The sequence below is a fragment of the Strix aluco genome, chromosome 24 (assembly GCF_031877795.1).
Source record: "Strix aluco isolate bStrAlu1 chromosome 24, bStrAlu1.hap1, whole genome shotgun sequence".
NCBI classification, from domain to species: Eukaryota; Metazoa; Chordata; class Aves; order Strigiformes; family Strigidae; genus Strix; species Strix aluco.
In genome coordinates this window covers 3,340,431-3,358,535 of record NC_133954.1, presented here as the reverse complement: position 1 = coordinate 3,358,535, position 18,105 = coordinate 3,340,431, and the positions used below count along the sequence as shown (strand labels likewise).

The window sequence follows — 18,105 nt, the reverse complement described above, 5'->3', positions numbered from 1 at the left end:
TGGAAATGAATGGGTTCAGGAAGAGGATGATCAGCTGGGTGGGATATTGGCTGGACTACCAGGCTCAAAGAGTTGTGACCATAGTCCAAAGCCCTGCCGGCCATCACTCACTAGTGTGATCTAGTAGTAGGGATCAGTAGTAGGAGCAATGCTGTTTAAAGTTTTCATGAATGCTGTGAGTAGTGGGAAGTGGGTGAGTCCCAGCAAGTCTGTGGAAAACACCCAACAGTGTCTCCAGGCTGGAGAAGGAGAGAAGGAACATGTTTCCCAGGGAAGTTTGGCAGTGTCCACCCTGGGAGGTGTTCAGGGCTGGACTGAATGTGACTTTGAGTGACTTGATCTAAGGGGATCTGTTGCAAGCGGGGGTTGATCCAGACAACCTCTGTGTGTCCCTGCTCGGCTACACTGTGGCTCTGTGATTCCCCCTGTCCCCTGCCCTCCCTGAAGCCTGCACGCCCAGGTCACCCTTGGCCTCCCATCCCCTCTGCTAGAGAGCAGCTCGGAGGCATTGTGCTCGGCCTGCAGAGGGGCAGCTGAAGGGAGGCTCTCAGCCTCCTCCGTGCCATGGGCAGGAGGTGAGTGGCTGCTGTTTGCAGGCGCTGAGCTCGGGGACAGCTCTGGGAAGCTGCTGCATGTGCTGGGCCAAGGCCCTGCTGCTGCCCCAGGCTGCAGCTGGCGCTGGGCAGGCTTCTTCTTGCTGGGGAGCCCTTGCTGGAGGAGGGAGAGAGTGGGATTGCCGGGAGCGCAAGTGGTGGCGGTGCAGAGCCGCTGAGCACTCTGAGCCCGGGCGAGCCCCCGAGCGGCGCCGGCGCAGGGCTCAGCCCCGGGGCGGAGCTGGCGGCGGCCGAGAGGAGCGGAGGCGGCGGAGAGGAGGCGCCGCGGCCGGAGCAGAGAGCCGGGGCTGGCGGGGGGCAGCGAGGCGCGGGCGGCGGAGCGGCGGGATGCGGCGGGGCCGGGGCGCAGGGCTGGCGGGGCTGGCCGCGGTGCTCCTGGGTGCGCGGGGCTGCCGGCGGCGGCTGGGACAGGAGCTACGAGGGGGGCTGGGTTTGGGCCCGGGACTTGCTTCTATCCCTCCTGCTCCTCTTGAACCTTATTCCCTTCTCTGTCCTCCTTCTGCCGCCAATGAGCTCATTCCCTCCCAGCTTGTCTCTCCATTTTTTTATTCCACTTGTCCCTCCCTCCCTTCCTCCCAGCCAATCTCTTTTCCTCAGTCCCTTCTCCTCTTCCTCACTCGGACTGTCCTTCCAAACATCCCTCATACATTCCTGTCCCCAAACAACCACTCTCAGGGAAAGTGTCTCTCCATCCCGTGTTCTCAGATCACACCCCCATCATCTGTGATGTGTCCCCTTCTCCCCTCTCCGGCTGCACGACATGTTCAGCTGAAGCAAAGGGATTCTTCTTTTCTCCTCGGCAGTGGCTGCGGGCAGAGCCCAGGTGCAGCAGGAGCCGTCGGCAGAGACCAACGAGGGCACCGGCGTCACCATCAACTGCTCCCACCCCAACGCAAAAATTTCCGACCCCATCCAGTGGTACCGTCAGCTCCCGGGCCGAGGCCCCGCACTTATCGTGAGCGCTTATCAGGGCTCCAGAGATCTGCAGGCCCCGCCGGGGCGGCTGTCGGTGGCGGCAGACCGCCGGTCCAGCGCCCTGTGGCTCGCCCGGCCCCGGCGCGGGGACGCGGCGGTGTATTACTGCGCGCTGGGAGACACGGGGAGAGGAGCCGGGGCTGCGGCCGGGCACGAACCGCCGCGGGCGGGGCCGGGCGGGGCCGGCGGGGGCGGGGGGACAGCCCCGGGCGGGCCCGCCAGGGGGCGCTGCCGCTCCGCCCGCCAGGGGCAGCCTCGCCCTCCAGGGGCAGCCTCGCCCCGCCCGGCCCCGCCCGGCCCCGCCCGGCCCTGCCTGTCCCTGGGCCCCGCGCCGCTTCCCCCGCCCGCCCGGCCCCGCCACCAACACCGGCACCACCAGGCCCCCCCAGCAGTCAAGGCCTGGCCTCAGCACCTCTTCTCATTGACGGCCGCTGCGGGTCTGTGCTCCCGAGGCCACCAAAGAGCCGCGCTTGGGCAGCGCTGCCCAGGGACAGGCAGACGGGCTGGGCAAGGCAGGCAGGGCAGGGCGGGCTTTCCCCCAGGCTCTCTTGCTGCCTCCCGACGGGCTCAGACTCTGCTGCCTAACGGGGCATCCTCGGGCCTGTCTGTAACGGCCGGCCAGCTCTGCCTCAGAAATGCCTCGCCCAGGGGACAGAGTCCCAGAGCTTTTGCCCTTCCCGGGCACATGCACCAAGGGCTCCCCCAAGGCTGTTAGTACCGCCAACAGCCTCCCTGCACGTTCGACGGAGCCAATTAGCAACGGGGCAATTAAGCAACCAACGCACCCAGGAAGTACCCGGTGCAGCAGAGCTCCTCCTGCCCACGGGCAGCCGGGCAGCCCTCGGCTCACACGGAACATACAGGGCCCCTCCTCGGGCTCCGGCCTTTCCCCCCGAGGACAGCCAAGGGAACCCCGAGCAGGTGCTTTCCTCTGCCCCGGCCCCACGGGCACTCCAGGGCTGAGTTGCTAATGCAAAACTTTCCTTAGGAAAGAACAGCCAGAAGGGGTTGCACATTTCATTACTTTCTAAAAGCTCCGATGTTCAATGAAAAACTGCATCCTCAGTTACAGGCTCTCACGGAGCTTTCAAAATGTTTCTGCTCATGTTACAGATTCATCCCACGGAGTCAGGAGTTCAAGCTCCACAGCCAGAGGAGAAGCAGATGTCGAGGGCACAGGCACCTTCAGGTGCTCCCCAGAGTGGCTCATTGTTGAGACCATAAGCCTGTTTGACAGGATTCAGAACTTTCTGATTTGAGGCCCAGGAGACACAGTAAAAGCCTGGTCTGGGCACCTGAGGTGGGTTAAACTTGGCTGGGTGCCAGGTGCCCCACCAAGCTGCTCTATCACTGCTCCTCTTCAACTGGACAAAGGAGAGAAAATATTACCAAAGCCTTGTGAGTTGAGATAAGGAAGGAAAGATCACTCAGCAATTACAGGCACAGGCAAAAACCACTCACTTTGGGGAAATCAGTTTAATTTATTGCCAATCAAATCAGAGTAGGATGGTGAGAAATGAAAAACAAGTCTAAAACACCTTCACCCTTCCCCCCTTCTCAGGCTCAGCTTCACTCCTGAATTCTGTGCCTCATCCCCCTAAGCAGCACAGGGGGATGGGGAATGGGGGTTGTGGCCAGTTCATCACACATGTCTCTGCTGTTCCTTCCTCCTCACGCTCTTCCTCTGCTCCAATGTGGGGTCCCTCCCATGGCAGACAGTCCTCCATGAACTTCTCCAACGTGGGTCCTTCCCATGGGCTGCAGTTCTTCACTGGGAAGAGCCTGCGGGCTCCAGCCGTTCGCCTGGGAACCCTGTGTGGCTCAAGTAGCCAACACAGCTCTTCAAAGTCCATGGTCAGAGGGTTCCAAGGCACAGAGTGAAGGATCAGCCATGGTGCCTGTCCCAGCTGGACTTTGTAACTGTGTTTGCAGGGAACTACTGGCAGGGGGACAAACAAGGCAGAGCCACAGGCATGGCCAGGCCAGCACATGGATCAGCCCCATGGTCACATGGCATCAGCCCCTCTTGTCCCTGTTTCCAGCTCTCCTCCCGTGTCTGCTCCAGGACAAACTGCCTTGATCTGTGTCTCTGCTGCTTCCCCGACACAACCCCTTGCACAATCCCCAAATGCTTTTCCACTGCATCCCATAAGGATTTCAATCCCATTGTAGGCAGAAACACCCCTAAGTTTATAAGATGATCCTCTCTTCTCACACTCCTCAGAGGTGTCACCTCCAGACAAGAATTCAACTGTGATACCTGAGGGGTATCCCTGAACAAGATGTCTGTGGAGCAGAGGGTTGTGCTGGATGTCCTCCTGTCCAAGAGAGGTCATGTCTCTGACTCTGGCTGGAATGTTTACAGCACTTGTTGTTCCCAGAGACATTTCCCTTGAAGGGCCTCATCTGTGGTGTGGGGAGAAGGGAAAGAGAACTCCTGTAGGGACAGGGACTCCTGCTTCCAGCTGCCTTTGGCTGTTCCAGGTTCTACCTCCCTTCAGACTCTACCGAGGGACAAGGAGCACATCAGGTGCTGCAAAGGGGCCTGTCTCCAACCCCGAGAGAGGTGGGTGCAGGCCCCTGCCTCTGGCTGGACACGGGATGGCAGGAGAAGTTCACCATGGACACTCCTCCCATGCTGGGGGCTGGTTGGGCTGGTTGTGATCTCCAGGAGCAGCAAGAAGCAGGCAAACAGCCTGCAGCTTCCTATTGCCTGACAGCAGGCTGCTTGATATCATCCTTCAGGCTCCTGCCTGAACTTCCAGGTGCACCAGACCCTGTCGACAATGTGATCTGGAGCTGAGAGGCAGCACTTCTACAGCAGCGTATGTGTGTCTGAGGGGATGCTCAAGCACCTCCCGACTTGGAGGGCTGAGAAAAGCCCATTTGTGGCCTGACTGCCCAAAGATGAGCCCCCCAGTGCTGAACAACCTCCCCTTGGCCCTTGCAAACCTGGAACACAGTAAGAGTCACAATTTGGTGTCTTCCTTTGGGCTGAGCACTTGAACAACTTTAATTTATCTCCCTACAGAGCCTCCCCGGGCAGAGGTGTGGAGTCCCAAGCACATCTGTCTGCAGCAGCAGGGAGAGTGTTGCTCCACCATTGACACTGAGATTTGGTGGATGCTTTGGGCTGCCAGAGGGAGGAGAAGTGGTGAACTCTCAAGCTTCATCTCCCTCTTTCTGTGTGTACCCTGGACATGCCGTGCATGGGAGTGTGTGACATGGTCCTGGTTTTCCTGGCAGCACTGGTGGCACTGACATCTTTTAGTGAGACACAACATTCAGGCTGGGGAGGAGCAGGGCAAGAGGTTGTCCTGCCAGTGGTGGGAGGGGAAATTCCAGTTGTGACTCTGCAGGAAACTGGGACTGATTCTGTAGGTAGAGCAGGGACTGCAGGTGGGACTGGAACATTGTCAGGGAGATGTCAGCTGTGATGGAAATGGAGGGAGGAAGAAGACTCTGCACATCCCTGTGAGTGTTCACAACCACCTTTCTAGGGGTTGTTTTTGCACAGGTGTTTCGAGAAAGACAGAGCTGCTAGGGTAGAGTCCAACACTAGAAATGGAAACTTCTCTCCCAGGCATGTTTGATAAAATGCTTTCAGCCTGTGTAGGAATGGCCAAAATCATCAGGAGAAGGCTGGGTCTATGCAAGGAGTGTTGAAATTTCTTTCCGGCTTTACAGGTCATGCGCAGAAGGACTCCGTGCTCCAATCCCCTCCAGAAGGGACCATCCAATCAGGATACAACACAACACTCTGATTTCTCCACCAGCTATTACAACCCTGACATCTACTTGTACCAGCAGCTCCCAAACCAGTCCCCTCCAATGCTGCTGGGGGTGAGTAAGTACAAAGCTCGTGTGGATTCAGGGAATTTCTCCTCTGTGCTGTCTGCAGAGGACTCCCAGGTGCTTCTGTGTGTGGGGAATGCCGAAATCCAGGACAGCGCTCTCTGTCTCTGCGTGCTGAGTCCACATCTGTGCCCTCAGTGTGCAGCACTGCGCAGGAAGGGGAGGGTGTGTGCTGGGGAGCGACTCCCTCCCCACCACTGCTTGGGTGTAGCTCTGAGCTCAGCCTGCCCAGGAACTGCACACTGGTGCTAGGGTGAGGCTGGGTCTCTGCCTGCCCAGCCTGTGCAGCAGGGAGAAAATCTGGGCATATTGCAATGAACCACAGAACTGGTTGGGTTGGAAGGCACCTTCTGAGATCATGCAGCCCCTGTTCAAGCTGGGTCAGATAGAGCAGCTTAACCAGGACCATGTTAAGTTGGTTTTTAAACCGGTGTCCACTACCTCTAGTCCTGTCAGTGGGCACTGCTGAGAAGAGTCTCTTCTTCATCCCCTCCCATCAGGTATTTACAGACACTGCCAAGATCCCCCTCGAGCCTTCTCTTCCCCAGGCTGAACACTGCCAGCCCGCTCAGCCTGTCCTCATAGGAAAGCTGCTCCAGTCCCTGCACCATTTTGCTGGGCTCATTCAGCTATCTTTCTTGTACTGGGGAGCCCAGGACTGGACCCAGCACTCCAGAGGTGGCCTCACCAGCGTTGAGGACAGAGGAAGGATCAGGACACTTGACCTGCTGGTGATGTTCTTCCTACTGCAGCCCAGGCTGCTGTTGGCCTTCCTTGCCACGAGGGTCCATTGCCACAGCAGAGTCGGGAACACCCCTAAGCTGCTGAAGCTGACTGGGATAGAGCTGTGAGTATTCAGAAGTATCGCAGCTGCTTGTCCAGCTCTTACTCTTCCTCAGCATCCACCAATGAACATTATAGGAGGAGGGGGCTCTTGGTAGGAGACATAAGTGCTCCTGTGGATTTACCTCCTGGAAATAAAAGCCAAAGGAGGGAAAATGTCCTCCTAGCCCTGCACCTGGGGATCAGGGAAAGCCTCAACATGTGACAAAGACCCATCAGCCAGACACTGGACAAGATGCTCTGTTCAACCCCTTGAGCTGCCCCCCTGCTTTCAGGTCTCTTTCAGCACTAAGGACACCCAGAATCACCACGAGGTTTCCCCCCAGAGCCTTGACTCAAGAGATCCTATTGTTTCAGCGGACAGGACCCTTTCAGTGTGCCTTGAGGAACTCACTCACCTGAGGAACTTCACCAGAGGTCACTGCAAAGGCCTGTGGAAGGTGAGAGTGGCCAGTTCACTAAGGCTGTCTGATCAAGTCCTCTTTCCTTTCAAAGGGAAGAACAAGTCAAAGGGAAAGTGATAATCAAGGCACACAATGACAGCAGTCTCTCAGGAAGTGATCAGTGTCCCATCAGGGAACTGCAGGTGAAGCTTTGAAGTGTTGGAGGCTGAGCTTTGTAAGTGACTAGAAGTGACAAGAGGAACCTGAGGATTTGGGGTGTTTGAGGGAGTCCTGCAGAAGTAGGCAAGAGTTCTGAAGGAATGCTTAGGGGAAGTGTCAAAGGTGGTGGGGAAGAGGGGACTGGGGAAGAGCAAGGGGAGGCAATAGAGAGGAGGAAGGAAACTGGAACCAGCAGCACAGAAGCACATGTTGGGATGATGCCTGTGCCTGATCACTACTGTACCTCTTGTCTTATGAAATCCTTTTTCAACCATCCTACTGAGTAACTTCACTCCCTTTCCAAATGTGAGGGTTGCAAGGTCTGAGTGCCAATAAGTGGAGAGAGGGATGTGAAAGAGAGAGTTAGGTGCCAGTATTTGAAGAGCCAACCTATGCCCGTAGAGATTGTATGCCTGGGTGTCAGCAGTTGAATCACCAGGGTGTGTGCTGTAAAATCTAAGTGCCAGCAACTGGAGAAGGGTCACAGGTCATAGAGCCTATGACCCTCTGCGCCAGCAGCTGGAGGGACTGGAGTGTAAGCAAGGTCTGGGTGCCAGCAACTGGAGAAGGAAGAAGGTGGCAGAGGGGTCATACATCTTGCTGTCAGCAACTGCAGGGACCACATTGCATGTGTATGTGTGGCAGGTCTGAGAACCAGTGACTGGAGGGACCTCAGTGTGTTTCTCATTTTTCTTTTTGACATGAAACCGATGTGCATGGGTGCGTATATGGAATTTCACAGAATCACAGAATCATCTAGTTTAGAAAGGACCTTGAAGATCATCTAGTCCAACCGTTAACCTAGCACTGACAGTTTCCAACTACACCATATCGCTAAGCGCTATGCCGACCTGACTCTTAAACACCTCTAGGGATGGGGACTCCATCACCTCCCTGGGCAGCCCATTCCAACACCCAACAACCTGTTCTGAAAAGAAATACTTCCTAATATCTAGTGTAAACCTTCCCTGGCACAACTTGAGGCCATTACCTCTTATCTTATCCCTCATTACTTGGTTAAAGAGATTCATCCCCAGTTCTCTGCAAACTCCTTTCAGGTAGTTGTAGAGGGCAATGAGTTCTCCCCTCAGCCTTCTATTCTCCAAACTAAACAACCCCAGTTCCCTCAGCCGCTCCGCATATTGCACTCCCATTTGCAGCATATTTCAGTGAGTGGGCAGAAAAGCTGTATCTGAAGTCTGAGACAGAGGTGGGTAAGGGAGCCCAGGGCCCACTCATGGCTGCTAGACAGGCTGATATTACCAAGCCATGGTAATGTTTGAGGGATCCAAGAGTGTGGGGATGATGGTGAGAGGAGTGGGAGATTTCACACATCTTTTTACTAGTGAACATCAGACTGGCTTAGCCAGAGAGAAGGAGGAGCCCCAGGTGCTGGGTGAGAGGGCCCAGGCTCCAGGCAGGGCTATTAGATAGGTTGAGGGCCCGTGCTGGTATTTGGGGTGTGGTGGTTAGGTCCTGTCGGGGTCTGAGACCACGTGGCCGCTGCCCGTCCCCCACAAAGGGAGTGAAATACAAAGCCCTGGGGCTGAGATAAGGAGAGGTTTAATACAACAGTGCAACAGCAACAAAATAAACAACAACAATAGCAATAACAATAGCAGTAATAACAATGAACAGAGCAAGATATCTACCGATACAGCAGTGAGAACAGAGAGATGGCATAACACACGCGTTAACCGACTCTCCTGTGCTCCCGCGCTTGGGCGCCAGGAGGTGATGTCAGCATGGTATATGAATAACCTGGCTAGAGCTTCCCCCCCACTACTGGGGAAACTTAACCCTATCCTAGCTGAACCAGACATAGGGGATACACAAACGTGACTTGTGAGTGACAACAGCGGGTGAAGCGTGTGCGATTTCACTGAGAACTCTATGTCACAACCATACTGGAGACAGTCAAGCCACAGGCTACTTAGATGATGGAGAGCCTGAAGCATGTCTCGTATGGAGATCCCAGCTGAGAGAGCTGGGACTGTTCAGCACAGAGAAGAGAAGTCTCAGAGGAGCTCTCATCACTGTGTACAAATATCGGAAGGGAGGGTGTGAAGAAGGCAGAGCCAGGCTCTTCTGCGTGGTGCCCTGTGACAGGACAAGAGGCATTGGGCACAAAGTGAAACGCAGGAGGCTCTCTCTGAACACCAGGGAACAATGTTTGACTGTGAGGATGAGGGAGCACTGTCACAGGATGCCCAGAGAAGTTGTGGAGTCTCCATCCTTGGAGGCATTCAAAGGCCATCTGGACATGGTCCTGACAACACAGCTCTAGGTCACTCTTCCAGAGCATGGGGTTGGAGCAGCTGACCTGCAGACATCCCTTCCAAATTTAAGAATTCTGTGATTCCATAATGTGAAACATGAGGAGAGGCTGAGAGAAATGACCCGCTTCAGCCTTCAAATGAGACGCTAAAGGGAGAGGTTTATAATCTTCTAACACTTGACTGGAGGATTGTGGAGGTTTGAACTCAGCCGGCAGCCAGACACCGTGTGGCCAGCTGTTCACCTCCCGCTCTCCCCTCTGGTAAGATAGGGGAGGGACAAAAGAAGAGAATTCGTGGGTTGAATAAAAAGAAAGAATTTACTAAATATAACAAGAGAACAACAGTAACAATAGTGAGTTCAAAAAGAAAACGGGTAAAATGCAGCAGTGGCTTACCGAGCGCGACGACCGCCCCCCCCCCCAGCAACAATACTGCAGAGAGAGAGAGAGAGAGACAGAGAGCGTGAGTGCCCGCCCTGATGGTATGAAATACTCCAATGAAAATTAACTCCATCCTGGTCGAAACCAGGACAAGGATGAAGAGAGGAGCCAAACCTGGATGAAGATTGGAGGAAGCCAGAGGGAGCAAAACTCCCCTTGAGCATAGTGATGGAAAGAAAGGCAATGGACACAGTCTGGAACAGGGGAAATTTATAGTGGAAATTAGGAATGTGTTTTGGTTTTACCCATGTGGTTGGAGCATGGGTGTAGATGGATCCCAGTAAGAATGGCACTGCAGCTCCTTAAGGTGTTGATTAAAATACCATTAACTGAGATGAGACAAGAAGGAAAAGGGGGATGGCACAGGTAATGTTATGTCCCTTCAGATTCTGGCAAATCCCAATTATGGATCATGAAAAGGACCTTGAGTTGGGGTTTGTCACGTGCTGCAAATCCTGCCCGTTCTGAGATTCACTGACATTGTCGTCTCTGGAGTTGTCATGGGATTTTCTTAGACATAGGCAAGTCTGTTCATCATTTCTACTGCTGAGAAAAATAACGTTCATATGAAAACACGGTGTTTCATTCACTCCTAAAGACAAGGACGTGTTTGTGGCATCATTGCCGAGTGCCAAGTGATATATAGAGCACAGCACAGCACGCGTCCGTGCCTGCTCAGGTCAGCTGCCATGCGGATCCCTAACTCCTCCAGGAACAATCATCTTCTGGTTACTGTGGGCCACTAGAGGCAGGCAGGGAGATACACTGGTTCCTGAGGTACTTTAGTTTGGATAGAGGAGAAAGCTGATACTGCCTGGAGGATTCAAAAGGGACAGTCGGGATCTGCAGGGCTTGGAGTGTCATTCTTCAGGTGTCAGAGAGCTGCATCCTAGAGGTGTGCTGAGGGAGGTGTAGGGGCAGACACTACGATGGAGCCAGGTGCAGAAAGTCAAACAAAGAGAGTATTAGCGATGTTGAGAGAGGAGACACAAGCATCAAGAATGGAGAGACTCCCAATGAGGATGGTTGCAGGTTGAGGACTATGGCTGTGTTTCTCCTCTCAGTAGAAATACAGAAATCCTCATCTTCCTGAACATGTCTTATGTCTGCTACGAAGCCTAGGGAGGCAGATCCACCTCCGGAGCTTGTTGTAGGGTTGTTACTGTAAAAGCCAGCAGAGGATCTCTCTAAGACTCCTTTTGGAGTTTTAGAAAGCAGGCATTCTTTGTTGCAGCACTAGGCACACATGCAAATACCTTCATATTGTGTGCCCACGAGTGTGCCTAAGATCTATAAGCGGCAGCTAATATACAGTGTGATCATTCATAGTCACATTTTTTCTGAGAAGTGAGTTACATATGCATTAGATTTCCTGCAACTAATTATAATATCTGCATCCCATTTTTCTTGCTGGGTGGTGGTCTCGAGGGGTCCCTGGTGGTCGTTGGTAGTCTTCCTCACCATGTCTGTTGGTTGACCTCAGTGCTCACACATGCTCACAAAGGCCTGTTTAGGAGGTACTGTGCAGCTGTTTGTGTCTTGAGCTGGTTTGTTTTAATTTGCCCTGTCCGTGTTCCTGTTATCTTTAAGAATAGGCCCCGACTGTCTTATTTATTAATGTCTTGTCTTCAAACCCCTTTCTTCTTCACAAAAGCATGAAACTTCAGCTGTATCTGCACACTCCAGAAGTTGCATTGACATTGACCTACATTATTCTCAGAAAAAAGTATGTTCAGCAAGATGAAAAAGCAAGATGAAAAAAATCTGTTAGCAAGCTGTTTTGGCTCACAGGATAAGCTTCAGCCTGTTCTTCCACTGGGAAAGACTGTGTTGGCCTTAGAACCCACCACTTCTCTAGAAACCTCCTTTTACAGCCTTGGGAGGTTCAGCACTTCCATAAGAATATTCCTGTTATTACCATTATTGTTACTTGGATCATTATTCGCCTCATTGTGGAGGTTTTCTGTTGGAAAGCCCATATAAGACTTAAGGAAAATGACCAGGATGTTATCTTTGTTGTGACTGGTCCATGGAACCACTCTGGAGTTGATCTGGAAAGCGGGTGGCGGTAGTGGTCTCCACCTGCCCCTCCTCCCATCCCTTCGTGTGCCCTTTCAGCTCTGGGGTGAAGGGCTGCCCCATCACCACCCCTTGCAGTGCAGCGCTCCAGTGGGTAGCCCCTGGGCTCCCTGTGTGTGTGGCGGTGGGGCGTGACCCACTGATCCCTCATCCTGTTTCCTCCTGACACCTCAGCCCTTTTCCCTGTGGATTAAGTTGTCCTTCTTGCCTCTGGGTTTGTGGCATCCAGCAGCCTTGCTGGAGACAGGTTCCTCTCTTAGACTGTGGTTTACACCACCGGAGCAGGACACAGGCAGAGCCCCTGGGTTGCTGCACAGCAGGGCTCATCTGCTATTTCTGGGGTTTGGGCGAGAGGTGTTGCAGAGCAAAGAAATGGGAGATGTGAGAGAAACAGAAGAGACTTCTCTTCCCAGAAGAAATAGCAGTGTCCCCAGAGAGCTGAGGACCTCAGGGGAAGATGTGAAACCCCTGACCTCCCAGATGTCCAGCAGTGGCTGTGCAGAAGAGCAGGTGATTCTAGCTGGGGAGGTGAGGACTCCACTGTCAGCTGACGGGGAACAGCCTCTTCCCACAACTGGGACCCCCAGAGCCCCCAGGGCCCCTCACTGTGGAGATGCTGAGAATGCCCTTGGCTGAGGGACCCACAGAGGAGGGAGAAACCCAGAAGGAGCATTTCAGGCATAGGAAGAACAGATTGTTTCCCTCCTCTGCTTCTTCCTTTGTTCCCCCAACAGAGTAATTTCCGGCAGCTCTGTTATCTGGGGGCTGGGAGGTTCTTTTCTAACTCTCTTTCACTGAACAAATGGGCAGGTTGGTCTCGATAGGCAACTCGGATATCTCATCCTCACAGCCATCCTGGGGCAACTGCTGGGTAAGTCCTGGCTTTCTACAAACACATAGTTCTTCTTCTTCTCAGGAAACCCTCAGCAGTCTTATCGGGTCCATATGGGGAAGGAGTCCTGAATAACAGGAGAACACTGGGAAATGTCAGCTGACATCTGTGGTTTTCACTGGTTCTCTCAAAATGCTCTTACTTTTGAAAAGGAGAGAGGAGAGATACCTCAGGCCCCCTCTCCATCTTCTCTCTCCCCTTTGATCCATTCCTCTCTACCGCTCTCTTCAGATCCACCTGCTGTCACCATAGGAGATCTCAGCTGTCTCTGCTGTCTCATGTTTCTCGATTTCCAAAGCAAGTTAGCAGATCCTATCAGTGCTGCTACAGGGACTTTAAAGCACTCATCCCACTGACCCCTGAGGATCCTAGGGCCCTCAAGTCTGCCTCCTGCCTGGCACATCCCTGCCATGGCCTCCACTTTCCTCCTGGTTGTGAGCATATCAAGGGCTTGTCTTTCAAACACTGGTCTCAGCTGTGTGTTTACTCAGGGACGAAGGACGCCTCAGAGAAAACAGGGATAGTGCAGCAGGAGGAAGCTTTTTAATGCAGTTCCAAGGGCCCCTCAACATTACGGAGGGGTACTGGTACCAGCACACAAAAGACAAACATGACAGTCTGTTCCCTTCACCACTGGACAGTAGACTAAGGAACAGAAACACAGCACAGCTCTCCTCAGGGTCCATTCTGGTCTGAGATCTTGGAGCTCCTGTCCAAAACTAGTCTCCACCTTGCAGTGCCCAGGCCTCATGATGTTACTGTAGGGCAAGGGACAGGAAGCTTTCTCCTCCAGGGTTTTAAATCCATTTCTAATATGCTTATACAAGGCTTCCCAGTAGAGCTATTGAGCTTCCCTTTCTTCCAGGCACCATGGGGCAGACCACAGTCACCCAGCAAGAAGGACAAGTCAGTGCAGAGGAGAGAGGCACCTTCCAGATCACCTGCTCATACCAGGTCTCTAACCTTTATGGATTCTCCTGGTACCAGCAGAGCAAAGGCCAAGCTCCCCAGCTGCTCTCGTATCAGGCAGCAGCTGGCCCAAGGCAGAGCACCCGTCTCACCACGCTGCTGAACACCACAGAGAAATACAGCGTCCTGCAGCTGGAGGAAGTTGAGGTCTCTGACAGTACCTTGTACCTCTGTGCTGTGCAAGACACCCTGGTGCAAGGAGGTTCCTTGGCTGTGCAAGAAGCCAAGGGGAGGGAAGGGATGTGTGTGTGCAAGGCTGAGCTTGGGGGAAGGGGCCCTCAGCTCTCCCCTGGCAGCTCTGCTTCCCCTGGGCACCCAGGGATCTGCAGGCCAAAATTTTCTTCCAGGAGGGGACAGTGTCAGTGGTTTGAGATGAAGGAGAAGGTGGTGACAGAGTCTCAGGTCCTCTTGTTCTCACCATGGTTCACATGGTTTTTCTGCCCATTAGATATGGTGAGGGGGCAGGCAATGCAGGAGGTTGTGGCTGTTTGTTCAATGTTTCCTTGCTGCTGCACTTTCCTTTCTGTAATTCCCTGCTGTGCATTGCTTCCTCAGGTTTACCTGCAGGCCTGTCTCTTAGAGTACCTGCTCCGGGATGTGTCCCTCAGAGGTCAGAATTCAAAGTACAATGGAAAATATAAAGAGGATGTTGTGGGGCAACGCTCCTTCCTGGAATTGCATGATTATTACAATAGTGGATAATAGTCTGAACCACCTTGTAGATTCTCCTGTTGCTGCATCACCATGTGCTGGGATCCAGAGGACCTGCTCTCCCCAGTGCACTCTGCCAGTCCTTGGAGCCCTTCTCATGCCCTACCTCATGGGCCTGCCACGAGAAGACCCGGACTTGGGGTCAGCTGCCTCATGCCTGGGGGAAGCTCAGGCAGCACAGATGGATCATGGGGGTTTGGGCACTGGCTGCTGTCCTTGGGGTGCCCTGTCTGGTGGGAGCTAGGGGTGTGTGAGTGACAGGAGGGCTGTGGTGTGAGGGCTGGACAGGCTGAATTCAACATCAACCTTAGGGTCATCTTAGCCCTTTGAACTGTGTAACTGCTGGGCTGTGGGGTGATCTCTTTGGGGGATGGACGCTGTAGAGGTGACATGTCATTGCTATCTTTGCCCTTGAGTGCAGGTCACACCCCTCATTCTCAGGAGAGGTGGGAAGATGATGAGGAGAAGTTCTGGGGCTGTTTTAAAAGATTTTTCTGCATCCTTTGCTGGTATCTTTTGACTGAGTTTCTTTTCCTAGTACTAAAGCAAGAAAAACTCCCTTTTGCACAAACTTCTGAGCTACTAACCTCTCAGAGCCTCCAGGAGCATTGGGCTCCTCTCTAGGGGATAGCAGTGGTCAGGCGTCCTTTCTGCAGGACATGCTCTGAGGCCAAGGGCCTGTGTCTGAGCAGAGATGCCAGAAGGCAGAGCCCTATGGCCACTGGCTGTGGAGGAGCCAGGGATGTCTTCCTCAGCTTCAAGAAACAGTGCCTGAGAGTGCCCAACTGCCATGTGTCCCATCCTTCCCTTCCTCTCCAAATGCTGAAACATCTGCTTGGTCCCTGACTCGATCACCCACCAATCAAGAAAATGCCTTTTTTCCTCAGCAACTCGATACAATGTCCACCAATAAAAGGATTATGTGGAGGCAGAGGCTGGGATGCAGAAAGCTTTAATGACTCTGAAGAGGGAAATGAGTTCACTTTGACAGGAGGCAGCCAGAGCAGAGAGAGCACCAACAGCTGCCAAATGTCTGTGCCCATTGGCCATGGTGGAGATCCCAGAAGGGATCCATCATCATGGAGGGAGAGGGGCCAGCAGATCCCCCAGCTTGGTTTTGGAATTTTACAGCCCAGAAGAAGAGAAGAGAAGAAAGTCATGGGAGGGAGTAGAAGACAGGGGAGTTAGACTTTGGCCATGTTTTCAGAGAGACCCCGCTGCCCTCCCTTGGGAGGATGCTCAGCCTCTCTGAAATCACTGGCCAGGAGCTCTGTCCTCAGTCCAGCATGAGCTTCTGGGTTCCTGGTGGTCCTCGTCCGCGCTGTCACTGGTGGCTTTAGCAGGGGGGGCACCTTCTGCCACAGTAGCGGCTGGTAATGCAGGAGAGGTCAAAGCCCCCAGAGTTGATGGGCACTCCGTCACAGCTGAGGATGCTGCCAACAGCAGCGGAGGTGGAGGAGCCCACAACGGTGTTCTGTGGGAAGGAGCTGAGGATGGGTCCGGGCAGGGTCACCACCACGGGGGAGGGCTGGATGACGATGGTGGAGTTCTGGCACTGCCTGACACAGGGCTCATTGCAGCTGTTGGCCAGCGGGGTGGGGCCGCAGGGCCGGCAGCAGGGCTCACAGGGCTGGCACTGGTCACAGCAGGACATGTCTTGAGGCCCGAGGAACACCTGGGAGAGAGGGCAGGGAGGAAGAAAAACATGGGGACGTGTGAGGAGCAGCTTGTCACTGCACCATGAGGCAGCTACAGAACATGCAGTGCCTAAATCTGGAGTCTATGAAGAGATGAATGAGGGTTTCTTGGACTCATCCTGAGACGGATCAAAAAGAAGCACCAGCTGCTATGTGGCTACTGTCTACCCCTGAGTACAGAAGCCTCGTCACTACTGTTCCATCTTCCCTCCAAGCTTAACTCTCCCCACTCCCCTCTCACATGACAAGCAGCCCCAAGATCTGGTATAGAACAAAGCCAGTCTCAGCTGACAGGTTCACTGAAGTGAGACCTCCTTTGCGAGAAAGCAGAGAAGGAGAAGGGGCCTCGGACTCACCTGGTTCTCAAGGAGACGGACACAAGAGAAGTGGCTGAGAGAGTGAGGAGCTGGGCTGGCTTTTATCCTGGACCTTTACTGCCCCAGGCTGACAGAGGCATCCCTTGTAGAGGTGGTTATTATCTGACAAGCTCATCTTGAATGCAAAACATCCCACCTAATGCTATGGGCTGTGTTTTGCCTTATGGAATCATCTTTTCATTTCCTGCTTGATGTCAGGTACATTCCCCAGTGAAGGCATCTTTTGCATGACAGGATGAGAGGCCCAAGCATTTCCGGAGCATGCCATACAAACATGCACACACACATGCACACACACACACGCACACACACACAAAGCTAGACCTCTAGTAATTCAGAGTTTATTGAGAAGTCTCAAGACTCCCAAAGAGAGAGTCATATATACTGTCCACTCAAGTGTTGGACTTCAGAGAGTCATATTCTCCCAGCCCTGTTTCCAAGGGCTCCCTGTGGCTACGTGTCATGGTCCACTCAGTGGACTCGTGATGGTTCGTTTGCTACGATCTCGAAAGTGCAAAATTAAGGTGTCCAACACCAAAGGGGATAGCAGTAATCAAACAGTGAAACTTTATTGGGTTGCCTGTGAAGAGGCACGCGATAGTTAGAGATGGGTGAAAGAAAGGAGAAAAGTAAAGTCAAGTTTAGAGAGAAGAGGGAGAGAGGTTATAGCTACCACCGCTGATCTCATGACGTCCTAACGGTCCCGGGTCCAGCTGATCCTGCGTCGTCGATCGTCGTGGTCCTTGGTGGGGAAGCTTCCAATTTTCGTTGTCCAGAAGTCATCTTTTATGCTTAGTAACACACCTTGCTCCACCTCTGCCTCAGGGGTCTCCGCCCTTCTCAGAATTCAATTATCATATCTCCACCCCTCTCGAGCAAGGCCATCGCGCGTGCGCGGGGGGGAGTGTCCGAGGTGTGGTCAGTCTCGGAGGCGGGTAACCTTCAACCAGGAGGTGTGTTTTGGTATTATAATGAAGCAAAGTTCATCTGAGGTTCATGATTTCTTCATCGGTGTTATGGCAACAGTCGCGATCCATCTTTTTTGACAATGGCTATGCAATTATCACTAACCGCTCTAGCTAGACCCAGGTACCGAACAATAGCACAACACTCTTTGTACTACACGGCTCAGGCACCAAAGAACAGCACTGCACTGCCTGCACCACACGGTTCAGTACTCAGGAGAACAGCACAGCACTGGCTGTGCCACACAGTTCTGCATTCAGGAGCCTTTGCACCACATTCCGTTCCAGGGGTCGGCAGCTGTGCTCCAAACAGGCCGTTGTCGGGTATCTCACTGTCCATGTCCCTGATGACAATGTTGAGACAATGCTGATCTTCTGACCGACTCTTACACTGCGGGAAGACAGATCTGTGCTTGTTGAGAGCGGGAGATGCAATTGATGAGAGAATTGTGTCCAGCTTGAGCCCATTCACCCCAAAAAATCCTTTTCCCTGCTCTCTGTCTGTCCCTGAGTACCGTGGACATGGATGTGGGCTTTAGGCATGGGATGGAGGTGCTTGTAGGTGCTGGTAGGACAGCCTGTGGTTTCATTCCTGATCGCATGATGAAACAAGCCATGGAGATGTGACCAGGTAGGTCAGCCCTGCTGTGAGCTAATGCGAGCTGGGAAGTTCAGAGGTGACCATGGGTCAAGGGCAGGATCAGTGTCTCCAGAAAGAGGGTTCATTCCATTTGCCGTGTACATCTGCTTTGGGGTGGGATAAGTCCCGTGTGTGAGCTGACGTCTCTTCACTGACTGAGGGAAAGA

General features: G+C 53.4%; 1 gene segment (V, D, J or C); it reads left to right on the top strand.

Moving 5' to 3' along the window:
* The first annotated feature begins 941 nt into the window (after window positions 1-941).
* Window positions 942-2,848, top strand: LOC141933999 (T cell receptor alpha variable 4-like). The segment is given in 3 exon segments: window positions 942-993; window positions 1,418-1,765; window positions 2,703-2,848. Coding segments are annotated over 3 exon segments (546 nt in total).
* The last annotated feature ends 15,257 nt before the right edge of the window (window positions 2,849-18,105 follow it).